We start from the raw sequence: 25,019 nt of genomic DNA on the forward strand, positions 1-25,019 counted from the left end.
AAAATGTGTTTCACTGTTCATGTAAATTCACATTTGATTCGTAGGAACTGTTGACAAACCAGCAGTTATATCAAGACAGCCCTCAGGCTTTATAATACTCCCAAAACGTTTGTGTTTATTTGTACGCTGCACACTCTTGCTAAATAAGACATGTACTGTATTGTTCTCTGGTCTGTTGTCAGATGTCTGTTAGTGGGAATGCAGGGCAAACCTAAAATGCAGAACCAGTTTCACAGCATTACTGGGCTTTTGGAAATACATAAGGGAACCCCTTTTATTACAACAATTTACTGAGTTTACTTGTGTTATTGTTGCTGGTACAAGGTGCTGTGCCGAGTACATGGTGCTCTGGCCAAAAAAAATTTAATTTGCTTCTTTCCAAGTGAATAGCAAATGGTTGCGATTTATTGAAGGTGCATAATGTAGTTTTTTTTTTTTAAAGAAACATGTGTATTATCTTTATTTCACCATGTTAGATTGCATCAGTTCAGTGCCCTGTGTATGTGAACTCCTGTAGCTCAATGTGTGCCCTGCATCGTTCTTTTAAAAACCTTGATTTGTGTTATTGTAACCGTTGCCTCTGTCCTCCAAAGATGTAAGCTGAGTCTCTTGACAGGTATGCACCCTACCCTGAGCCTTCACTCTGCTTTATTCCAGGGCTTACATTGCAAACAGAGTGACGGACAAACTGACTCCGATTCATGAGCGCATCTTCTGCTGTCGCTCGGGCTCTGCGGCAGACACACAAGCCATTGCTGATGCGGTCACCTACCAGCTTGGATTCCACAGGTGAGACTTCAGGAGGTACACTCTAGTCCACTTCCAGTTCATCCAAGCACCCCGTGTGTTAACACTGACATCAGTGAGTGATATAGTTGTCTTTTTCCAGTATCCAGTTTGTAAGCCTCTGAACTGCACAGTATGGTTATGTCAGCATTTGATTTATTTGTGATTTATTTCTTGTTTGGTTTTATTAACTGATGTTAATGTCTCCTAATGAGCACTAGCTGTGTCTGTTATTTTAACCACTTTATGTTCTGTGAGTGTATTTTAATCAGACAAACGTTCAGCACCGGGATTTTAAAGTTACGTATTCTGGATAAAATGGGAACAAAATAAAGCCTCTCTGTCCATCCGCTGATTATTTCGTACGCAGTTTGTTTAATTTGTTAAAATGCAGTGATGTTGCATGCAAGTAACAAAGCGCTAACTTGGCAGCTTCAGGGCACTGAAACTGGTACAGTTCATTGCATGTTTAGATTCAATGTGAAATGGTCTTTGCAGTTAATCTGCCAAACGTTCTGGTGCCTACAATTACTCTTTCTAATGTTCACTTCTGTGGTTGAGCAGTTCTGTGGTTTGGATTGAGGTACGGTGTTAAGTAATTTTCATTTCAGCATAACACTTTGCAGATGCAATCATAAGTGTCAAGGGGCCCAAAAATCTTAGCCTTTCAATGCAGTATTGCAAAAATGTGATACACCAAGCTTCACATAGTCCATCTACCCTCCTATGTTTGACGAAAAATTGTTTAGTCTTCTATTCTCCCATGAGCCTGTTTGAATAGAACATGAAATCTTGCTAATCATGGTTTCCAGTTTTGCATAAAACTTGTGGACAGATAGACTCGTACTTTGAGAGCCAACAAATGATGTTTCATATAAGAAAGCAAAAGACACCGTACCCTCCAGAATACAAACAAATGTGCCATTCATGTTAACCATGAAAATGTTTAATGGCCATGGGGCTATTCAAAACACAAAACTACATTACGGTATTCATCTTGTTTAAATGTAGTTTTCATCCCTACCCTCTGTCTTGCCTCAATCTGTTCTTACCTGGTTTTTGTGGTCTTCTACTTTAAGCGTGCTAAAGATCAGAGTGTCTCTGGCTTATATGAGCGCTTCTGTTAAGAAAGCAAAGAATATCACCTTTTACCGGAAATAATTCAGACCTCTTTATTAGGCCTGTTGTCATGTCTTTTCGTCTGCACATAAAATATAACAGTGACAAGGGGGCTTATTTACCACTGAAGGCACCTCCACTCTACAGCAATATTCAGGAAGTGGTATGACGTGGAGTGGTTTTAACTTGCCTATTCAAGGTTAGAAGATCGTGGAAATGGTTTCATACTGAATTTGATTTCTAGAAAAATTTAGTAGTGAAAACTCACTCCTTTTGGTCCGTTCCACAAGAATTGCTTTTTTGCTGGCTTGAACCATTCAGTAGTTGAATTTTGTAGAGTCAACCAAAGTCTCATTTGTGTATGAATTAAAAGTATCCATTTCCTCGGAAGTCAAGCACCCTGTGATTATGAATGCATATATGTAAGGTTATGTTTTTGTGCGTTATCTGCCAGGTGCTTGACTTGTTTCGGAGAAAAATGGATGAACGTAAGTGTCTGAGACTCCAGAAAGTAATCCTCTTGTTGTCCTTGGTGAAACGTGCGCACAAGGCAAGATTTCCAGCTAGCTTGCTAGCACTGGGAACTTTCCCCTTCAGCCTGGCCGAAGGTTTTAACTTGACATTGTTGCACTTGCCCTTCTTGCATAGTCTCCCTTGGATTTTTGCCTTATGCTGCTGAATAAGTTGTTGTTTTGGCATTCGTACTTTCTGCCCTTTTTAATGCAAACCAGTGGTAAGGTGCTTGTGCTCGCACCTTTAAGCATGGTAAAGATGGGCTACACTTAATTGGCACCTTAAATTTCCTTGTAAGTCCCTGGTAAATGGCATTACATGTAGCCAGGGTCTGTAAATTCAATGCTACTAGTGGGTCTTAAGCACTCATGCCACCCACTGAAGTAGTCCTTTAAACCATGTCTCAGAGTTGCCATTGCAGCCTGTAGTGCATTTTTAAACTGCCAATTCAACTTGGCAAAATAAACCTTTTGCCAGGCCCAGACCTTCATTTTTAATGTTTGCCACCCCTAGGATATGTCCTGGACAGCCCAGGGGGCAGGGTGCAGTGTATTTATAAAGTCACATGTTAAATGATCTGATGTTGGGGGTTTGTGTATTCCTGCAGACAATTAGAAAAAGAGAACTGTGTGGTTTTCCCCCCTCAACCAATAACACAGTTTCCTGCAGACATTAATTATGAGGCATTGTTTTTCACACAGTAACTTGGGATAGTTTCAAGTGTAATTGCTGGAGGCTCTCCTCCCTCATTGGAAGGCTTACAAATTGGAGTGCATCAATTGTTACCATTAACACAGGAGATCTTATGGGCACGTGAGGGAGTGTCATCTTAATTGCTGATTCTTGTGTTCCTGAAGCTACTCATTCAGTTGTGACGCTTGGTCAATGGTGCATGTGGTGATGATAATGGGAATGGTATGTTATGCCTCTGAAACAAGGCTAAAGCACTTCCATGAGGAATTGTTTTGATAAAGTTCGGCTCTACCATTTAAAGGGGCATCCAGTGACTATTGTAATGTCGCAAAACCACAGCATCAAGTAAAGCAACGTTCGAGAATGCTCATTGTTACTGATGCAGGACTGGTACAAGAGAATTGCCTTTTTTTTCCTCTGCACTGACTCGCCCCTTTAACATTTGAGGTGAGCTGCGGAGAGCATGCCGGTTCCATTCATGTCCACTACTCCATACTCAGTCGCTATCCCCACCCCTTAAATTCCTTTTCTCGGGCTGATAAAAAATCTCATGTCCCTCTACTTGCAGCAAAGCACTGTTGAAGTTAACAGCCTCTTCACTGACACTAGCATAGTCCCTCTCACAGAAACAAGGTTCACTGACCTCTGTAGGTGATTGCAAATATGGTTTCTCCAGACTTCAGCGTCCTTCCATATTCTCATCCTCTGCGTCCATTTTTACTACACTCTGGAAGCTGGTTTGTAGACTGTTATCCATTCATCATCTTTATTGTACATACATTGACCATCAGTTTATTACGTTGTTTCCCTGCCTTTGTGTGACCTACACTAACCTAGGGATTCAGTTGAAAGTGTCCTGTTCCACCTTCGGCTTCCTAGGCAACTTTAACATTTTTTGGCCTCAACAGATTACATGACAACATGGAAGTGCTGAGCCCATGGCAATTGATTTCTGTCCTGACACCGCTAAAAACAATGACCTCATCAACTGCCCTCAAGCCATTCCTATTCCGTGGTCCTGTTACTTAGGAATTACTTTTACTGTTTACCTATCAATCAGGGAATTTGTAAAGCGCTCTACTCACCTGTGAGGGTCTCAAGGAGCTGTGGCGGGGGGGGGGGAGGGAGGGAGGAAGGAGAGTGCGGGGAGTCTGCTACTGCTCGAACAGCAATGTCATGAGATGTCTCCTGAAGGTAGGGAGGTACTTGGTCTGGTGCAGGTGGGTGGGGAAAGTGTTCAACGTCTTTGCGGAGAGGTGCGAGGACGAAATGCCACTGGCGGTCGTTCTGTGTATGCGTGGGATGGTGGCTAGGGCAAGGTCGGCGGAGCGAAGCTGTCGGGGTGTAGGAGAGCCGTCTGTTGAGGTATTCTTGTCCGGTGTTGTGCAGTGCCTTGTGAGCGTGGGTGAGCAGTTTGAGGGTGATTCTCTTGTTGACGGGGAGCATATGTAGGTCTCAGATGGGCTGTGATCTGGCAGGGGATGTCCAGGATGAGGCGTAGTCCAGTTTGCTACTTACGAGGGCTTGGGTGACTGTTCTTCTGGTTCCCGTGGGGATCCATTTGTAGATGTTCTGAAGCTTGCAGAGGGTATTGAAGCAGCAGCGGGAGGAGATGACGTTGACTTGCTGGGTCATAGATAGCGATGAGTCCAGGATGAATCCCAGGTTGCGTGCGTGTTAGTGCGGTTCCCAGTGTGGCAGGCAACCAGAAGTTGTCCCATGAGGATGGGGTGGACCCAAAGATGAGGACCTCAGTCTTGTCGGAATTCAGTTTCAGGCAGCTGTTCTTTATCCATTTGGTGATGGCTTTCATTTCTTCATGGAGGTTGGTCTTGGCGTTGTCCTATGCCTGCCAGAAATCTATATCGCTACCAAGTCTCCTTCTGATCCGTGGTTCTGTGGTATCTAATTGTACTCCCAGCTCCACAGCTGATTCCAATCCAGCCGCGGAGTGCTCTGACCTCTGCATCCTCAACAAAGTGCAGGACAAAGTTGGCCCTCCCAAGGTTATGAAATCATAAACCAAGATAATGCTACCCAAAGATTGTCCACGCTTTGCTCTACCTTTTTGTTGCTTTGAGCCCACTCTGAAAATTTAGTTCTTTTCTCAGACAAATGAGGTGTACCAAAGAGCAGACAAAGGACAACTCTGGATTGACTAACTCTTTATGCCATTTCATACAGAACATTTGCTTATTCTGCTTAATTTGTAATGTGTATGTCTGGTAGTGATGTTAATCAGAAGATCAAGACATCCTTTAATAGCTGGTGACTGAGAAGTACAAAAAAATAAAAGTATCTAGCACCTTCTCAGCTGAGGAAAAAAAAAAACAACCTCAAACATTATTATATTTCCCTGCTTGACACTGGGAAAACAAATTGTGAAGAGCTCAGGTCTTCTCTCTGAAAATAGGGATTTCAGTGACCGGATGCAGGCAGGGATGTTGGACCCCGTTCTTTGTTTTGTAATTGCATCATTTAATACCTAATGATGCTCTGCGATAAAAGTAGGAACCTCTAAAACAATCATTCAGCTTTCAGACATTAGGACCTTCCAAAGCACACAAGTTGACCAGGAAGACTTCTGTTACAATTCCATGACACATACTTGCTGTGTCCATGTGACAGTAGGCTGGCAGATTGTGTCATATTGGGGTCATGAGTCCCTCTGGACACATTTGAAAACAGTTAGCAAAGTAGTTTGCCAGTACCCAGTGTTTTTCTGAAAGCCAGTTTACAAAACAAGAGTTTATCAAACAAGGAGATTGGCACGGATTTTGCCAAGGCTTGCTGCGGCTATGACGACTACAGAATGCCTTTTGATAGAAGACTATTCTGGATCTAGGGTGATCTATGGTCTGCCTGTGTTTATTTAAGCTGCCCTTTCCACGTGGTGTTTGCTCTTTCCATACCTGCCATGAAGCCGCATAGTAACCTGGTTAATGAGACACTACTCAGATCTCCGGGAGCCAGACTTTTTTTGATCCTGCAGGTTGGTGACTGATATTGGATAATATAGGAAAGTTCTTTCAGTGCTGTGGTCAGACCGTTCTGTGTACCATAAATACTAATTCTTATTTCATAACTGCGATAAGTCAGAATTTCGAATTTTTTACTAACAAATATTAACAAGAACACTGTACTTGTTGCTCAGCCGTTTACATGTTACATGCCTGTAAGTCAAGTACTGTAAAACCCATAACCCAAGTTCAAAATTTACATACAGCTGTGTTAGTCAAAAGTTGATGTCCCTCTAGGAAGGGCCTGTGGGCGTTTGTCTTCATCTGATAATAATTACTGTCCTGTTCTACATTGCCTTTCAGCATTGAGCTTGATGAACCTCCTCTGGTGCACACTGCTGCCAACCTATTTAAGGAGATGTGCTACAGGTACCGAGAGGATCTCATGGCGGGAATTATTGTCGCCGGCTGGGACACCAGGAAAGGAGGCCAGGTAAGAGCAGACAAACAACTCTGTGCAATCTGATGCTTGGTTTTGAATGCTGGGTTTCGAATCCAATTTGGAAGAGTTTTTATTTTTATTTTGAGGCACCGACTAGCAGTGCAATAAAGTATTGCAGGATTGCTTCCGTATGTTCCATAAAAAAAATGCATGAATGATAACCCTTTAAGAACACAGTTTGCTCTAGATATATAATTGTCCATGCACAGGATGTTTCAGAAATCTGTTTCCTATTAAAAAAAAATCCACGTGTACCTTTTGGTGCTATGCATCGAAGTAACCAATTTTGGTAGCTTTCTCACTTTATCAGAGTTCTAATAAAAGACTTCCCGGGTATACCAGGACTCAAATTATGTAAGGGTTTTGAACTCTAGTAAGCCTGTTATTTCACGAACTTTCTGCAAATTTACACAAGGGCAGGGAGTAACCAGGAAGCAGTAATTCAAGGGCCGGAAGGACCTACAAGTCTGTGCACTCCTAAAAACGTACAGGATTAAATGTATTCACCAACTTTTGTCCAGTCTTCGTACATGGAAAAACGTTGGAAATGTATTGCTCATCACGACAGGAGTAAAACTTTTTTCAGGATGTGGACAGAAGTGGGTGTAGGGAAAATGAATTGGCAATTGCTCATCAGATCTTCCCTTGAGCATATGGATCTGCATATATCTGTGTGAAAACTGATCTCACGACAGTATGGTTTCCTAGCCCACATTTATAAACACTTGTAAATTGTTGAAAAGTTGTAAATCTGCACAAGTGCAAGGGCATACACTTGCACGTGCACCTGGGTGAAGTTCTTTAAAAATTGGGTCCCTGATTTCCTTTTCATGTTACTCCCAGAAGTCTTCAGTCAAATCTCCATTGATAATAATTTAATATTTTTTTAAAATATTAACATGCATCAAATGCGTTTTACCTAACTGCGCAAAGTTGCACAGTAATTTGACAAAACACTTTTTTTTTTTTTTTTTGTGAACAGTTTTTGTTGTTGTTTTTGTTGTTGTTTTTTTTGTTGTTTTTTTAAGCAAACCAGTCTTGTTTTCAGGCTTCTGCATATATTTACATTCAAATGGAGCAGTCTGGGAGCATTCTTAATAGCCTTAAATTATTCAGGGAACACGTTCACATTTTTATACTGGAACCACTGTCAGTAATGCAAGCTTTTGTCACAGTTCACTGCATTTCCCCAAATTTATGACCCTAACAGTAAAGGTTTTGCACTAATAAACCATATGTACCAGTCTGGGCACATTTTACATTTGCAAACAAGACTTGTCTTGGTTGCAGACCATCTGTCTTCTCTGATCCATGTAAACTGGCAGCCAAAGTTTCTGTGCTTAAGGCAGGTGGGCCACTTATCCATTGGACAAAATAATGACTACAAAGGGTTGTCCTTGACCCTCTAGCAGTATGCCCTGGGTTTCGTGACACAGGAATTCCACATCCCTGATCAACTGAAGTCAGAGAGAGAAACCCATGTTCTTTTATTGTTGAATCCCTGTAAAATCAACACTTCTCATTACAATATTGCTACGTTATCTCCTCTTCTGCATAATTCTTATTCCATTATAGATTTGGCTGTTATTTTCTGCACTCTCAATATATGCATCCTGGCTGCAAACAATGTTCTGTTCAATTACACATTTCACCCTAATCATGGAATAATGTAATGATATTTCCATAGCACAAACCTAGCTGGCTAGCAGTTGAGCACTGTACATAGTACAAACCCCATTTTGCATACAATAGGGAATGTTTTGATGATGGAAGTAGTGCTAGTTAAATAAGTGAAAATCAAGTTTACTTGAAGTGCTTCTTAAAGAGGTGAGTGTTCAGTTTTTTTCCGAGGGTTACTGCTTTTCTGATATTGGAAGCTATGTTCCATAATGTCGAAGTGTAGCCTGAGAATGCTTGGTTTTTCCTTCCTTAAGTGTTTAGTTTCTATTGGGGCGATGTTGGTGCTGTGTGTCTTGTGATGACTTCCAGATATTGTTAGTGTCTTAACTACATACAGGGGTCGTGGATTACAGGACCTTTTAAGTGATGCAGCTGACCAGGAAGGTGATATGGCTTTGTTGATGGAAGCTAGTGTAGATCTTTAGCGTGCAGGCAATATTTTTTTATTTTTGTCCACCCCTTGATAAGTTATGCTGTCACGTGAAGGAAGCCTTTCTGGGAGCGAGGGCAGCCACTGGGATTCCTTTGGGTAGGGCATTGGTCCTGTCTACAATTCAGAAGACTGGGACTTGAAATGTCATTTTAAAATCATCGCCTGGGGGGGAAAAAGTTTTGACCTTCCCTTTTTTTTTTTTTTTTTTTTTTGATGGAGCTGGAATCAGTCTGTTTTAGTCTTCTTGGCAGTGTTTTCTAAAAGAGGTTCTGGTCAAAGTTGAATCTGCTATCTGACCTGTTCTGTCAATTGGGGTGTGAAGTCTGTTAGATTTAAGTTGGAGGGTCACAAGTGAATTAGAGCTTGTTTTGCGTTGTTCGTAAGGTGGAGGAATTTGGTCTTTGTGGGATTTTAATCGGATAGTTTGACAACCAGGTGTGTGCGCATGTTAGGCAGGGTTTGATTCTCTGTCACTGGTTGAGGAGATTTTGAGATGGAGTTGAGCATCATCAATATACTCATTGCTTCTGTTTTTCTTCATGGGTGGCTTTCAGCTGTTCCATATAAAGGATGGCCATGATGGATGACCAGGTGGATCCCTGGAGGCGCTGCTGGTGATTGGGGGGGGTTGGAAGATGGGTTAGTTCTCATGTGAACTAGTTTGTGTGTCTGGGTAGGATGTGAAACATTATAGTGCTTTTCCCGAAGCACCCATACACATTTCCATCGTGTGGACCAATGCTGAATGGTTGACGATGTTGAAAGCTACTGCGGGAAGTCCAGGACCAGGAGATATTAATTTTTGTTGTTGAGGAAGAGAGGGTGTTACTGACTACTTGGGCCATGGCTGTTTCAGTACTGCAGTATATTCTAAACCTGATTGAGAGTCTTGAAGTAGATTAATCTTGATTTTGTGCTTCTGTAGCTGGGTGATTGCTGCATTCTCAGTTATTTTTCACAACAAATGGAAGGCAGTTTATATGGCATAAGTTGACAAGGTTGGTTGGCTCTACTGTGGGCTTTATCCGCAGGGAGAGAAACTGTCCAAACTCGAGGTTGTCCTGGAAAGTGTCCTGGGTTAGCCAGGAGTTCAGTATGTGCATGCTTCGGAGTACAGAGATGGAGGGAAGCACTTCTCCCTTTTATCGGCAGTGCTTTGAGTGAGTTTGAATGTTTAAAATGTAGAAACCCATCTATCCTTGCATCCATGCAGTGTGCTGCCTGTTTCATTTAGACCAGACCAACAGCCACAAACCTCTCAATGTAGGGGTTCCATGTCTGAACTGAAGCTGATCTTGTGCGGGTACTGCCTTAAGCATCTGTTGCTCCAAACGTGAACGTGCTGTCTTTTCTACTAACAGGTTTATAGTGTTCCCATGGGTGGAATGATGGTGCGTCAACCCTTTTCCATTGGTGGCTCCGGCAGTTCCTACATCTATGGTTTTGTGGACTCCTCTTACAAGGCTGGAATGACAAAAGAAGAGTGCTTGACTTTCACTGCCAATGGTGAGTTCTCATTCTCAACTGTTCCTTGCATTGAGGCTATGTTCAGAAGTGATTTCTGGTGTTTGCAGACATCAGACCTATTCTGCTCACTGTTCATGAGGGCTTTTTTGATGGGGCTGTAAATTGATCGAAGGTACATTTTCTGGAGTCTGACTCTAAGTGAGATTAATTACAATGACCACATTCCCCAGCCACCACCTTCATAGAAACCAGTCATAAACATCAGGTGTATGGGCAAGCACGTTGCCTGCCGATTTGTGGATCATGAGATCCTCTATTTTTATGGTCAGGTTTGACAGTACGCCGGTTGCCAGGCAATTAAGTGAAAATCACCATGAGAGGAGCTTGGCTCTGCCCACATCTTGGAAGCTGGGAGTGCTTGTTCTGATTGGCTGAATTTGTGCTTCCACAAAAAACTGCCTGACCTCCACACAGCTGTGATCATTTTGTTAATCTAGCTGCCTGAGCATCAACTTTCAGGGGCGCACACATGACATTGTAATGCCTATAGAATGCCATAGGTAAGGTATGGTGGTTTCTATAGCAGCAGCACAAATGGCCAATGCGACAGTCACTTAGCCTTTTACCCAAATATTATTCTACAGTTCTTTGCTTCCACACAAAAACATAACCATTTCCATGCTATTTACTTGTGATGCTTCACATTACCATAAACATTCTCTTAAAGCCGGACCTATTGGCATTGCCAGTGCTTGTGTGTTTATGTGGTCTGTAAGTGAAGATCAGACTACTGCCACATTTCACTGTTTTGTAGATTTTTTGAATTGTAATCAGTGTACCTTCCACTAAATGTATATTTTTGTTGTTGTTGCACTTTTCACATTGTCATTTGAAAACATAACCAAAATGATATTTTCACTCTAATATACTGTTGTAACTGCTATACCTGGGAAGATGAAATCTGAGAGAAACTATCAGACTATTTATGCCCTGGCAATTGTTGTGAAATGAGCCCCTAAATCTAATTAGCCTATTATTTTAAGATGACAAGATCGACTTCATCTCGCACCATGAAACAGTACACCATGTTTTTTTCAAGCCACAATGGTCCTAGTTATAACTTTAAGGGACCAGGAGTTATAAAAAAAAGAAGTCAATGCCGTCGTTACTGTGATCATAGCTTGCTCAGTGCATATAATTAACTGCACTATCTATGAATCTCGGATGGGCAACTTCTCACCAGCTCCTTTCACTTAAGGATTATTTAAGACTTCCGACACAGTCATACTGCACTTGGACTATCTAGAACAGTGGTTCCTGATCTGTGGTCTGGGGACTCCTGGGGGTCCGCAAAGCCTTCTCCGGGGGTCTGCGACTGCCTAGAAAATCACAAAAATATGAACAGATTAGGTCCCCAGCTTTCAATACTGACTCTGGGGGGGGGGGGGGGTCGCCTAATTCTAATGAGTCAGTGGGGGCCCTCGGGTTACAGTAATGTTAAAGTGGTGGTCCGCAGAAGTCAAAAGGTTGGGAACAACTGATATAGAAGTTTGGTTTAAATTTTGCTTTTGGAACCATGCTCGTGTAGCCCGCAACTAAAATCGGGTAAAGATAATTTAATGCAGTTTCTAATTTCTTGTTCTGTAATCTGCCTACAAGAGTCCTGGAAGCAGAATAACTTCACTTTTTATTAATTTACCTAAACATTACCCTAATTCTAAAACATTGGATTCACCAGATTATTACTAAAATATGCCCCTACTATTTAGTTCCAATCATCAATCTGCCACAAAGTGATTTCTTCGACCCTACATAAGCAGAAAGTCTGTTGCCTAAATGGTCATTATTGCCCCAATCACCTTATTTCTGGCAGCAGGAATTTGGACTATACCTTCTTACATGTCTGAGTTTCGCTCACTGTTTCAAATTAGGACTTATTTCCTGCACAGAAAGCAAATATAATACTCAAACCGTATGTATAAATGTGGGCTTATGCAGCCTTGGGACATCTGCACTCTTGTGAGCTTATGACTGCCCTACAAGAGCAAATTATTGATTCAAATCTTTTCAGCATACCTGTCCACCTTGGAAGAACTGTTAAGTCTTTTAAAAATTTTTTTTTTTATTTAAATGCGTAACCAGTTACAAAAAAAAACTATAAATCAGTTTCATGAAGTATGTGACAAAGCAATTTTGACATGTTGATCGTGGATGCAAAAGGGCAGCAAAGGAAGTCTTGTCTAAAGTTAGGAGTATCTTTATTGTGATATCTGACCATAAAGCAATAAGATTATAGACCACAAGCACATAACATAACAGAATAGAAATAAGATGGCATCTAAGTGCACTTATTCGATAGCACAAAAGACTCAAGGCTCTGTTGGCTCTTAATAGGCATAGGACTTAAACTTTGTGTTAATCCCGTTTCAAGCTTGGAAATCTTTCTTACTAAACATGTACTCTACTAATCCTACAATTAGCTTGACTCCGCCAACTTGTTATCCAACATAACATTTCTGAAAGCAAGGTGCTGTCCTTACTAAAATCAAGTAAGTTGTCACTTGCTCTGGAACCGAACAGTGTTCAGTTTGCTTGTGTAGCATTTTAAGCATTGTTTTACTAATAAATAGAGCTTTGCGGTTATTCCCCCTTTTTGGAAAGGGAACACCCTACAACTGCTCCATAAGCATGTTACGATGGTGGATCCTAAAAAGTATAGTCTAATTGCATTAATAGAATTCGTCAATTTCCTTGCTAAATATCTGCTAGGAATACTTTCTGAATAGACCTAAAGAAAGGATTTGTAGAAATTCACTCAAAGCTTTTTTTTTTCTACCAACTATTTCTTTATAGATAATATTATGGCATTAAACATATTGTTACCTGTACCCGTTCAACAACTAACAAGCTGTTAGTCTGCTGTGTTGATTACTGCTCAGCTTTAAACAAAGTAGACGGGAAACAAGCTATGGTGCAAATTGCAATCATTGTAAATTGACAATACATTATTGCATTTCTTGATAGAATTGCACACAGGCGCCTTGGTGCAAGTAAAGTTATGTAATGGGAGGGGACTCTTGCCTATGATAAGCATGGCAAACAGTTTGAAACATGGGTGGGTGACTTCTGTCAATTTCTGTAGTGCTTCTCCCTAAACTAGTTGATCATGCAGATGGCTTAGTACTGAAACCAGGTAGAGTAAGAGTAAATAGCCTAGCATATGCCGACCAAGAAGACGTGAAGAATACAGCAAACTAAAGTGCTTCATAATTAATGTTTCAAAACTTAAGATCATGTCTTTCGGTTGTCAAATACTTCATTGTATTTTTTTATGGAAGACTTATTATACAGATATAGACCATGTAACAAGGTATCCGTATTTAGGTAGGTGAAATTCACCTCCTTGAAGAGATTTTCACATAAATATGGCTTTGGAAATTATTTCCAGTGTGACTGTGGACTCATCGCTTTCCCTCCGAAGAAACTCGCAACCCTTGATGTAGTGTTTGTGCAGGCAGGCAGTCAGCCTGTTCCTTATGCTAAGGTCTGCGTTTGGAATTAGGATTGACCTCCTCGGTGCCCTTAGTTGAAATACAGCTCCTACTTTTGTAGTTTTGTGAGAGCTGATAATACCACTCCAAGATCATTATTTTAAACTGAACGCTTCCAGTCAAATCGAGATAATGACTTGCCCGTTAAAAGCACCATTACCTTCATAGCTGGAAAACACGAGTAACCTTCTCTTGATGTTATTGTCATATGCCATTGTTAACACACAAGCAGTTTTTAAAAAAAAGCTGTAATATAAAAGAAACAGGAATATAAATATTGGTTAGATCGAAGTTTTGACTCCAGTTCCACCAATCATACCTAAATCTCAATCTTTTAGTTTATGGCTCTTGGTAGGAGCATGTGAACAGGAGTAGCCTGTGTTGGCTCTGTAGTGCCTTTTTTTTAATCAATTGAACAGGTCGTTTGTGTTTCCCTGGCCAAACTTGGTGTTAGGAAAAAAACCTGCTAAGCCTGATGCGTAGGGAAACTAGATGTTGGGCAATAGGTGCTGCTACATTTCTTTTTAGCTCTAAAACTATCAGACTTTAAAGGTGTTTTATGTCCTTTCATCGAGAACTGGTTGACCGTCTTGTCGGTGGCTGAGCATAAACCGTCGGCTGTTGATAGTTAATTGTATATGATTAGTAAATGTAATGTTTTTTTTCTTTCTTTTTCTTGTTTTAACATGCCTGATTTTTCTTCCATTTTTTTCTTTTTATCCTTAGTGTTTTTTTTATCAATACAACAAAGAAATTACCATATTATAACTAACTGAACAAATCTTAAAGAGTTCCTTGTATAGTCATGCCTTAACATTACAGTTGTTTTTCATTCCAGTGAATAGTGACATAAATCCTATGTAATGGGATCATGCCTGTGAGTGTAATTCCAAAGAGTGAGCCAGCTGGTCTTGCATGTATCAGGCTCCTGTTTATATAATGAGGACTGGTTTAGTGGAGGCATTGCAGGGCTCCTAGTTTGTACTGAAACTATCAGAAGACAACTAATTAAGTTTCTGATGTGACTCGTCATTGAATGCCAAATACAAACCCTGGAATGGGAGCCTGCACCTGAAGAGTGGTTGGTTCAGATTGTGCTACTTACATTACTTCTGCATATTAGGGAACTTTGTGTGCATTGGTGTGCTCTATTGAGGTCACATATAAAGAGCTTGACCCATTCAGCAAAAGACCATTGTGTCTCGCATGTTCGCCTACCAGCCTGCAGCGAGCCTCTTCATTCCTCTTCTCTCTTTGTCAGATCTGTTACTATATCCTGTAGCCTCAGAGATTTTGTGAATCATTTTAACCTGCTGTGTGACACTGTCCCTCTATATACTTCATTAGCCAATATAAGCTCTTGTTAATTTTGTGCATGCCCATTCACTTTAATGCTTCAGATTCATGTGTCTGGTTATGACGATTACAAGGCTTCCACATCGTTTTTACTAGAATGTTCTACCTCACATTGACCAAATCATTTTGCCTCGACAAAGCCCAGGTGTTAAGTCTTCTTTTCATACAGCCTTGCGTTTTTAATATTACTTGCCAACTAGCTTTTTTTAATTTTATTTTTATTTTTTTATAGTTCGAATAATTTCAAGATTTGTGCCTTTTAACTGTGAAGCTGTGTCGCTCAGTTGTCGTCATCCTACATGTTGTTGTTGTGACATTTGTCTTTTATTTAGTCCGTGATCTATTCTGCATTTGGTCCATTGCAATGGTGGTAGTTTATGTCCGCACTAGCATCATTTCTCTTTAGTAGAACAACTGTATGCTTTAAATACATAGTCCAGTTTCATTTTCACTCCACACAAAATACATTAAATTTGCAATCAGATTTTTGTGTGTTTCAATAAATCCTTCCTCGTGTGTGTATGTGTGTGTATATATATATATATATATCAACATAAATCCTTTGAAGTCCCTCTGGTGTAGTTACCTGTGAAGGTTTAGTGGCATGCTCTGAAGTAATAAATTTGATTCCCAGTACTACGTGAATTGTTGTGAGTGTTGAAGTTACCCTACATGGTTTATTATACCTTCACTGATTACATGGAGATTTTTTTTATTTTTTTATCAGCCGATACTAGAAATGAAATATGGGCTTGTGCAGAGTTTCTATTAAACCTGTTTTGTCTGATTTTCCTTGCAGCTGTTGCTTTGGCAATGGAACGAGATGGCTCCAGTGGTGGTGTGATTCGTTTAGCTGCGATTACAGAAGCGGGAGTCGAGCGTAAAGTCATCCTTGGCAATGAGTTGCCTCGCTTCAATGTTGATTGAGAGACAGTCTCCGATAGCTATTCAAATTTGTTCCATGTTCACTGTCGTGGTGGTGCAGCTGGACAAATCTGCATCCATCTTTTGAGTTCCTTATTTTGTTACTTTGATGTGTTAAAATAAATACACTTAACAGTAAGAACTGTATCTATGGTGTTTCAGAGCAACTATATTCTATGCCACTTTTTTCGGTCGAGTCTAGGCAGCGCGCATGCGCTGTCGCGAGACATGCTGTATTTAGTATATGGGCTTCAAGCCTGCCCATAAGCTTGTATTTGCCAGTCATTGTCACTCCCCTATTCTGTATTTCAATTTCTTTATCGCATGCATTTGTTATGCTACTAGCAACTTTTATCTCTTCCCGAGAGCAGCGATCAAGAGCAGTCTAACTCTACCAGTTCTAATTATTCCCTTTGTTTCAGAGCTACTTTTTCTGTGTTCGCAAAGCACGCCTGTCGCTGCTTGTACTTCACTTACTATCCCTGTGCGGCACCCCACCTTGTTGCTGCTTGTTTTCTTTTGTGTCTCCAGGTAGTTCCGAAATGTCGGCTTTCCTCATTGATCCAGAGTTCAGCATTCTTTGTTTGCAAAGCACGCCCGTTGCTCCTTTCAGTTCACTTAATTTCCCTGTGCCATCGCCCCCACGTCGTTGCTGCTTGTTTTCTTTTGTGTCTGTATGTGATTTTGAAATGTCGGCTTTTCTCCTTCACTCGGAGTTCGGCAGTGATTGCCAGAGTGCTAATACGTTTACTATCATTTTGTTTCTGTTGTGCTGATACATTGTTTTGTTTTTTATCTGCATGTATCTGCATTGGTTTTTTATTTTTATTTGTATTTTTGTTCTTCCCAGGCATGGGGAGAGCTCCAAATTCAGCAACTCCATATATTACGCTGCTGCGATATATATTTTTTGCAGTTTCTCTGTAGCGCAAACAAGACCTGAAGGTATTCCTTTGCATGATTACCAGTTACATCTTGCAAGATCAGACTCTCTGTTTTTTTAAGTTTTTTTTTTTTTAATTTAATTTTTTTTTTTTTTAATTGTTTTGTAGGCACCGAAAGATAGTGATTTGCCCAGAATCACACTGTTTTGAGCTGACATTGAAACTCTACCCTGATTCACTATTTTCAGTCAGAAGCTCTAGGCGCTAAGCCACATCCCCTCATATTAATAAGAATATCTGGATGATGATGATGTGGACTAGCAACAAAAAGGGGGGGCGAGCACCTCGCTGCTCATCACCACCAACCAGACCCATTTTCACCCTCTTGTGGAACCCAAAAAGGGGGGGGGGGGGGGGGGGGAGAGATGATCTGTATTAAATTTTTATTGCCTGTGTTGCGGTCTAGAAGTGAGTTTCAGTATAAAGGATCAGAGAATCTGCATACGTCATTTTGAATTACTGAAAATGCAATCTATTCTACAGACTGGGTTCACCTATTTTTATTTCTACTTCCATTTCCTCCTGTGCAGCCTAACCGTTGTCCAAAAACCCTTTATGAACTACAACTCCCATTAGCCACAGTCTGCTCAGAAGTCTGAATCATCTCTTGAGCCCATGCATGCGCCTTGAGCGACATCTGGATCTGTTTTTGGAAATCGAACATTCACTACATGCTTTATGAAGAGTTCACTGGCTGCGATATGTCTGGTCAGTAAGCATATGTATGTTTACGATGTCTGACATTTGCAGGCTTCATGAGTGACCCCCAAACGAAACTGTATTGTTAGTTGTTTGTGTTGTTGTTTTTTTTTGTTTTGTTTTTTCCCCAGGAAAATGTAGTTTCCTCTGTATAATCAAATCAACGAGTACCGGAATTCAAAGGAAGGTGTAACAACTGGCCGAAATAGTCGCGCTTGACATAAGACAACAGGCAATCTATAATCCTGAATGTGTGTCACGTTAGGTCCAGACTATTTTCTTCTTGGTGGATTGTGCACTGTCTTAGACTTATAGAACTATATCTTATTATCGTCCGCATTGGCACCCTGGTAGTATCCACATTGGGACAGAAGGTAGCAGCCCTCACTAGCCCATCTGAGCTTCTCGTCTACTGGTGCTGATCAGCTATCCATCTTTGCGTCCTGCTCGGTGTGCAATGGAAGCGTTGGCGCCCATGTGTTGGGTGATAAGTGGCAACAAGTGATGACAGAACACCATAGTCATCCTGTGCTTAAATGGTGCTGCCACTAACTCACAGAGGACATGTGATTGGGCTTGTAAAATTTGGGTCACATGAATTGCACTGTTTGGCCATTTCCCAATCAAGAGCAGTCACTCACTCAATCAAACAAATTTCTTGAGCGCACTACTCACCTGGTAGGGTCTCAAGGCGCTTGGGGGGAGGGGGGGGGGGGGTTAATGCTCGAAAAGCCATGTTTTGAGGTGCTTTCTGAAGGTTAGGAGGTCCTGGGTCTTGCGTAAGTTGGTGGGGCGGGAATTAAAGGTCTTGGCAGCGAGGTGGGAGAAGGATCTGCCGCCGGAGGTGGTGCGTTGGATGCGGGGGACTGTAGCGGGGGTGAGGTCAGCGGAGCGGAGCTGTCGAGTTAGTTGTGGAAGTTGATTTGTTCGTTGGGGTAAGCTGGTCCGGTGTCGTGGAGGGCTTTGTGAGCATGGACAAGGATTTTGAAGATGATCCATTTGTTGATGGGCAGCCAGTGTAGGGATCTGAGGTGGGCGGAGATGTGTTCGTGGCGGGGGTGGTTGAGGATGAGACGTGCGGCTGCATTCCGGATTCGCCTGAGTTTTCTCTGAAGCTTGGCTGTGGTCCCTGCATAGAGCGCGCTGTCGTAGTCCAGTCTGCTGCTTATGAGGGCGTGAATGACCGTTCTTCTGGTTTCTAAAGGAATCCATTTGAAAGTCTTGCGTAGCATGCGAAGGGTGTTGAAGCAGGAGGATGATATGGCATTGATTTGCTGATTCATGGAGAGTGATGAGTCCATTATGATGCCAAGATTGCGTGGGTGTTGGAGGTGGTCCAAGGGTGGTGGGCCACCTAGAGTCATTCCATTCTGTCTTAATGGGGCCGAAGATGAGATCTCGTTTTTTTCTGAGTTTAGTTTGAGGTGGTTTGCTGTCATCCAGTTAGCGATGGCGAGGAGTACGGCGTGTAGGTTATTCTTGGTGGTAGATGGGTTCCTTGTGAGGGAGATGATGAGCTGGGTGTCACCAGCGTATGAAATGATGGTGAAGCTGTGGGGGCGGATGATGTTGGCTAGAGGAGCCGTGTAGATATTGAAAAGGGTGGAGCTGAGGGAGGATCCTTGGGGGTCCCCACAGATGGTCTTGGTGGTTGTAGACCGGAAAGGAGGGAGGCAAACTCTTTGGGTTCTTTCAGAGGAAGGAGGTGAGCCAGTCCAGGGCTATGTGGCGAATAACGGCGTCGAAGAGGCGTGTGCGAAGGGTTTGGTGACATACGGTGTCAAAAGCTGCGGAGAGGTCTAGGAGGATGAGGGCGACGGTCTTGCCCTTGTCCAATCTGGTCCTGATGTCATCTGTACAGGCGATGAGGGTGGTCTCGGTGCTGCGTTTTTTGCGGACCCCAGACTTGGAGACGTCGAGAATGTTGTTGTCTTCTAGGAAGCAAGACAGTTGTATGTTTACTATCTTCTCTATGACCTTTGCGGGGAAGGGGAGTAGAGAGATGGGTCGGTAGGTTGTGAGGTCTTCAGGGTCTGCTTTGGGTTTTTTGAGAAGAGCGTTGACTTTGGCATGTTTCCAAATATCTGGGAAGGTTGCTGTCTCAAAGGAACTGCTGGTCACTGACAGAGGAGACCAACATAGAGCCATAACACATGGCTTAATGACATTGAGGTTTCAATGCCAATAGCTCTTATATTGCCACTTAGGGGAGACCTTTTATGCTTATTTCGTAGTTGCCTTTAAGAACTTGATAACAAAGCCTGCTCTGGAGAGGGTGCTGAGGAGGGGGTGCTGTAATTTGAGAGTGTGATTGGTTGTAAGGATCTCTTCCTTTTCAGTATTTCATCTTATCTCTGACATTCACCATCACCTGCTGCAGTCCCAAGTCCTGTCACAGTTTGGCTACTTAACAATGTGGAAAAATCAAAAACTGTGGAATGAAATGCTGTATAAAAAGATAGGTTATCATTACTTGTAGCTGCCCTTCGTTGCCAGTTGTAGTTGAATCACAGTTGGCTTTACCAGCTGATCTCAGTTTCACTCTGTGTGATATATATTAAAACCTGTACAGTAGCTGGTGTTGATACAATCCTGGGTACCCCCAGAGCACTCTTTCTGTTGGGTCTTGTACCTCCTCTTAGACGAAAGATGATGTGCTCGCGTCTGATCTGGGTTATGCATAGATGGAGAAAACATGATTCATGAAGTCTCCAAATAGATGATGTTGGTAGGAGGGCCTCATTAAAAGATTTCCTATTTAAACAAAAAAAAAAAAAGTTTCACTTTCACTTTACCTACTTTGCTTTGACTGCATTTTTTTGGTCTGATATTTACTTCCTCTGATTTATTTTGGCATCACCCTATGCTTTTTTTTGTGTTTACTGAATCACTTTTAAGTTATTTATAACTTCAATCAAGCAGTACTTGTAGAGTAAGGTCTCCAGGCGCTGTGGTGGGCATGCTGATCATTCGAAGAGCCAGGACTTGAGATCCTTCCTGAATTGCTTCAGTGATGAGGCCTGTCTGAGTTTGAGAGGGAGTGTGTTCCATGTCCGATCTGCGAGGTAAGAAAAGGATCTGCCTCCAGCTGTGCTTCTCTTGACGCTGGGGATGGCGGCAAGAGTGAGATGGGAGGATCCGAGTTGCCTGACAGGGGTGTTGAATGTCAGGCGGTGATTGAGGTAGTCTAGTCCGATGTTGTGAAATTCCTTACAGGTTTGAGTCAGTAGCTTGAAGGTGATGCGTATGTCGATCGGGAGCCAGTGGAGGTCTCTGAGGTGGGTGGAGATGTGGTTGTAGAAAGGAATGTGCAGGATGAGTGGATGCCTCCTTTTGGATTCTCTGTAGTCTTCCTTGTAGCTTCTTTGTGATGCTGGTGTAGAGTGTGTTGCATTAGTCCATTATGCTGCTGATTGGGGTGTGGGTGATGATCCTTGTAGTCTCAAGTGGGGATCCACTTGAAGATCTTTCGAAAGAGCCAGAAGGTGTGGCAACAGGCTGTAAACGTTGTTGAATGGACTGCTCGTGGAAAGTGTTGAGTCCAGGACGATGCCCAGGTTGCGTGCATGGTCGGTGGGTGTGGGGGGCGTTTCCCAGGGTGGCTCGCCACCAGGAGTCGTCCCAGGTGGAGGGGCTGGAGCCAAGTACGAGGATCTCCGTCTTGTCCAAGTAGAGCCTGAGGCAACTGGCTTCCATCCAGGCGGTGACTGCTCTCATGCCGTTGTGGAAATTTCTCTTGGGTGTTGATGGGTCGTTTGTCGGGGAGAGGATCATCTGGGTCTCGTCGGCATAGGAGACTGTTTAGTCCGTGCTGTCTGACAATCTTAGCTAGCGGGGCCATATAGATGTTGAAGAGGGTCGGGCATAGTAAGGATCCCTGGGGGGACAAGTGTACTGTGGGAGTCTGACACTCTGGGTCTTCTGGTCAGGAAGGATCAAATCCATTCCTGTGCTGCTTAGTCATAGTTCTTTTTGTCCATTATTGAATTTCCCTCAGGATAATAGGGGGACGAATAATGACCAGTAACAACTAGGGTTTCCATAGTGTCTTGGTAAGCCTTAGAGGGGAAAACCTGGTGCCTGGACTGAGAGGAATGAGGTTACTACATCTGTACCGAAGAAGACTTGCAAGTCTTTGATAACAGTTCAAGCATCAGCCGATCACTGTGGCCACACCCATAGCTACCGAGAATATGACTTGACAGACAAATAAATTCAAAGCTACCATTTGAAAGGAATTGTCCACAATGATCCAAATAGACACGATATAGTTGTTTATTAGAAACTAAAAGAGGTGTCTGCGTTGGCCAGGCGGGCAATGGTGAAACTTACAATTTGTTGACAAATATCTCAATTGAGGACACATTGTTTAGTCTGTTTATAGACACCCTGACACCTGTATTGTTGGTGTAACAAGGAAACTGTAGCTGCCACACCAGCATGGGTAGATGCTAATCCTTCATGTGCAGCAATTAATAATTCCAGCGGTGGTCCTGGATGGGTATCACTTGATCACCCACCACAGGAATGCGTGCAAAAGGAATGTTTTGGTCACTCAACAGATAGGGGTATTTAGCTGCATTTCTTTTTAGTAAAGGCGTGCCACTAGCCGAAGCAGTGTGTGCGGCCAAGATGTCATTATCAATTCTTGTATGGGAATGAGTAATCAGAGCTACTTGTACAGTCTGAACGGCTGCCTTAACAGCTTCCTCAGCCTAGGATTTCCCCAATGCGTGTACACCAACACCTTGATGACCCACTGTAGGTAGTACATAAGCCTGTGGCGGAGCATGTTTAAGTGCTGCCACCTTCCCCAAAGCAACGTATGCTTAACAGTGTTACCTTTAGAGTCTCTGAATCCATTCCAGTGCCAATAATGTAAATTATCTGTATATAGGACTAGATGCAGTAATTGGAATCGCACACTATAAGTGTCTGAAATTTAGGATCCTTATTCTGCAGTGTCAGAACCAAAGTTTTCAATTCAGACAGTTGCCCAAATTTTCTGTGTTTTGGTTTTGTACCTGAAATTTTCCATCATTCAGAACAACCTTCACTGCAGCACATGCTGCTGAATTATGCCTAGTACCAACCACGGGCTGAACCATCAGTATATATTATAAAGTCATACTGTCTGATAGAGACTTCTAGTTGTAGATTTCTTACCATAGAATTTCCCCAGGTGTCAGTCTGGATCTTGATGTTTTTTTTCGAGCAGTACCCCTGCGTGCTGTTGGGTGGCGTAGGTTGACTCCGTATCCATCGTTGGTGTCGTGGTAACTGGATGTGACGTCGCAGGTCGTACATAAGCGCTCCCCCGACATGCTGATGACTGTTCCTTTTTTTCAGCACCAGCCTACGTGTCGATCCAGAGAAGAGCTACCCTCAATCGTTTTTTGACTAGATTTTCGATATTTTTTGTCAGCACTAACCCCCGCCCACCTTTTCTGGTGCATCGAGGATGTCCAAGGAGACTTCACGCCCTGCGACTCCTGCCACTCCATGATGTTGGTGATGGATCCACACTTGGTGTGTTTTTGGTGCTTGGAACGCAACCACAACCCGAAGTCTTGCTCTGACTGCCAGGCCATGAACCCGCAGGCTTTGAGGGAGGTGTCCCTAAAGGGGCCTAGCATCCAGCTCCGCCTTGCTCCTGGTCTCGGTTGAGAGGAAGGTCCAGGTTTGTGGAGCCACCACCACTCCTCTTTATCCCATTTTAAATCTTTGGGACATTCAGGTAAGAAGTTGTCGAAGTAGGCATGTGGCAAGGCGCATCCTCGCTCTACGCCTCAGTCTTCGGAGCCTACTTTTGGGTAGGCACCCGCGCCTCCCCAACTTTCCAGGAGCCAGAGCCACCCCTGCCCAACTCAGAGTTTTATGACGCCATGCGCTAATTTTTTGCCAGGCCAGGCTTTTGTAAAGCCCGTGGGCCCACAGGGTGGCAGGGGCCCCTTCAGGTTCCAAGCCAGCGGCTTTGGCTTCTGCTCTGATATTCACCCAAGTATCTGCTTTAGGATCTGAACCGGCATTGGTTTGTAAACTCGACTTTACCTGACATCGGTTCAAGCGTCGGCACTCCCGATGCCACCTGGTCCTGCGGGCGGCGTCAACCCTATTCTAATTGCAGGGGCATGGGAGGCCGGAACAACGTTTCTTAACGCCCATTCTGTCTATAGCAGGGCCTTTGATCCCCAAATTGGATTTCGATCCTTTTTCTTATGGGTCTGAATTCGGCGAGGATATGGAGGTGTCGCTGGACCTTTTAGATCCGATGGACTGAGCTCAGAAACTGGGCGAAGCCAGCGGGTTGGATACCTCACCTGACGCTGGCACGCTTTCTTCCCATACTGTGGCTACAGAGGAGGGATCATCTTACTGCATGGCGGTGAGAAGAGCAGCCAAGGTGTTGGGCCTCGAGCTACCTTTGGTGGTTGGCAGGACTAACCTCCTAACTGAGGTGCTTCAGCGTGGGGCTTCCACATCAGAACCCCTTTTGCCCTTTAATGAAGCCCATACTGATGTCCTGCTGTATCCAGGGGCCCCTGTTAATAGGACAGTCACCTGCTGCCATAAGCCTGTGCCTAACGACCCGACTTTACCTCAGAGACCTTGGTCTCAACCTTCAGACGAGTTCCCTTCCTTTTCCCCAGATAGGGAATCAAAGAGGTTGGACTATCTTGGGAAGAAATTGTTCTGTTCCTCCAGCCTGGCATTGCTGTTGGTGAACACCACATGCATTTAGGGACACGGTTGCACAAGTGCTGCCACAGGTCCTGAAGGAGGCCCGGGCTGTTCTCTCCCAAGCTGTTGCTGATGGGAGACACGCGGCGAAGTTCACCATTAGCTGTGGGCTGGTTACGACCAACTCTGTGGGTAGATCGGGTGCGTCCACTGTGGCTTTGAGACGCTGTAGGAAAATGCCAGTGTTGCCATGGTTGCCCCTATCTGTCCCCCCCCCCCCCCCCCCCACCCCTTTCCTAGTGTTGATGCCAACTTTCATTTAAGTGTGCTGGGACCCTGCTAACCATGCCTCAACACCAGTGTTCGTTCCCTAAAACTGTACATTTGTTCCCACAATGGGAACAGCCCAGGCACACAGATTAGTCCCTTGTAAAAGTTACCCATAGTACTAAGGGCCCTGTGGCCTGGGAAGGCCTCTAAGGGCTGCAGCATGTGTTTTGCCACCCTGGGGACCCCTCACTCAGCGCATACACACTGCCTTGCAGCTTGTGTGCTGGTGGGGAGAAAGACAGTCGACATGGCACCCCTGTCAGGATGCCATGCCCACAAACCACAGCCTGTGGCATAGATAAGTCCCCCCTCTAGCAGGCCTTACAGCCCTAAGGCAGGGTGCACTATACCACAAGTGAGGGCAAAGCTGCATGATCAATA

At 43.3% G+C, this 25,019-nt stretch overlaps 1 protein-coding gene across 1 annotated transcript in view; it reads left to right on the plus strand.

The window, feature by feature from the left end:
- The window catches only part of PSMB6 (proteasome 20S subunit beta 6), a 34,817-nt gene extending 18,686 nt beyond the window's left edge, over nt 1–16,131 (plus strand). The window contains exons 3-6 of the mRNA XM_069215716.1: nt 658–789; nt 6,435–6,564; nt 10,048–10,192; nt 15,860–16,131. Coding sequence (XP_069071817.1) covers nt 658–789; nt 6,435–6,564; nt 10,048–10,192; nt 15,860–15,987 — 535 coding nt within the window. The 3' untranslated portion in view covers nt 15,988–16,131. The remainder of the gene's footprint in view (nt 1–657; nt 790–6,434; nt 6,565–10,047; nt 10,193–15,859) is intronic.
- Nucleotides 16,132–25,019: the final 8,888 nt, after the last annotated feature.

The sequence above is a fragment of the Pleurodeles waltl genome, chromosome 12 (assembly GCF_031143425.1).
Source record: "Pleurodeles waltl isolate 20211129_DDA chromosome 12, aPleWal1.hap1.20221129, whole genome shotgun sequence".
In the NCBI taxonomy this organism is placed as follows: Eukaryota; Metazoa; Chordata; class Amphibia; order Caudata; family Salamandridae; genus Pleurodeles; species Pleurodeles waltl.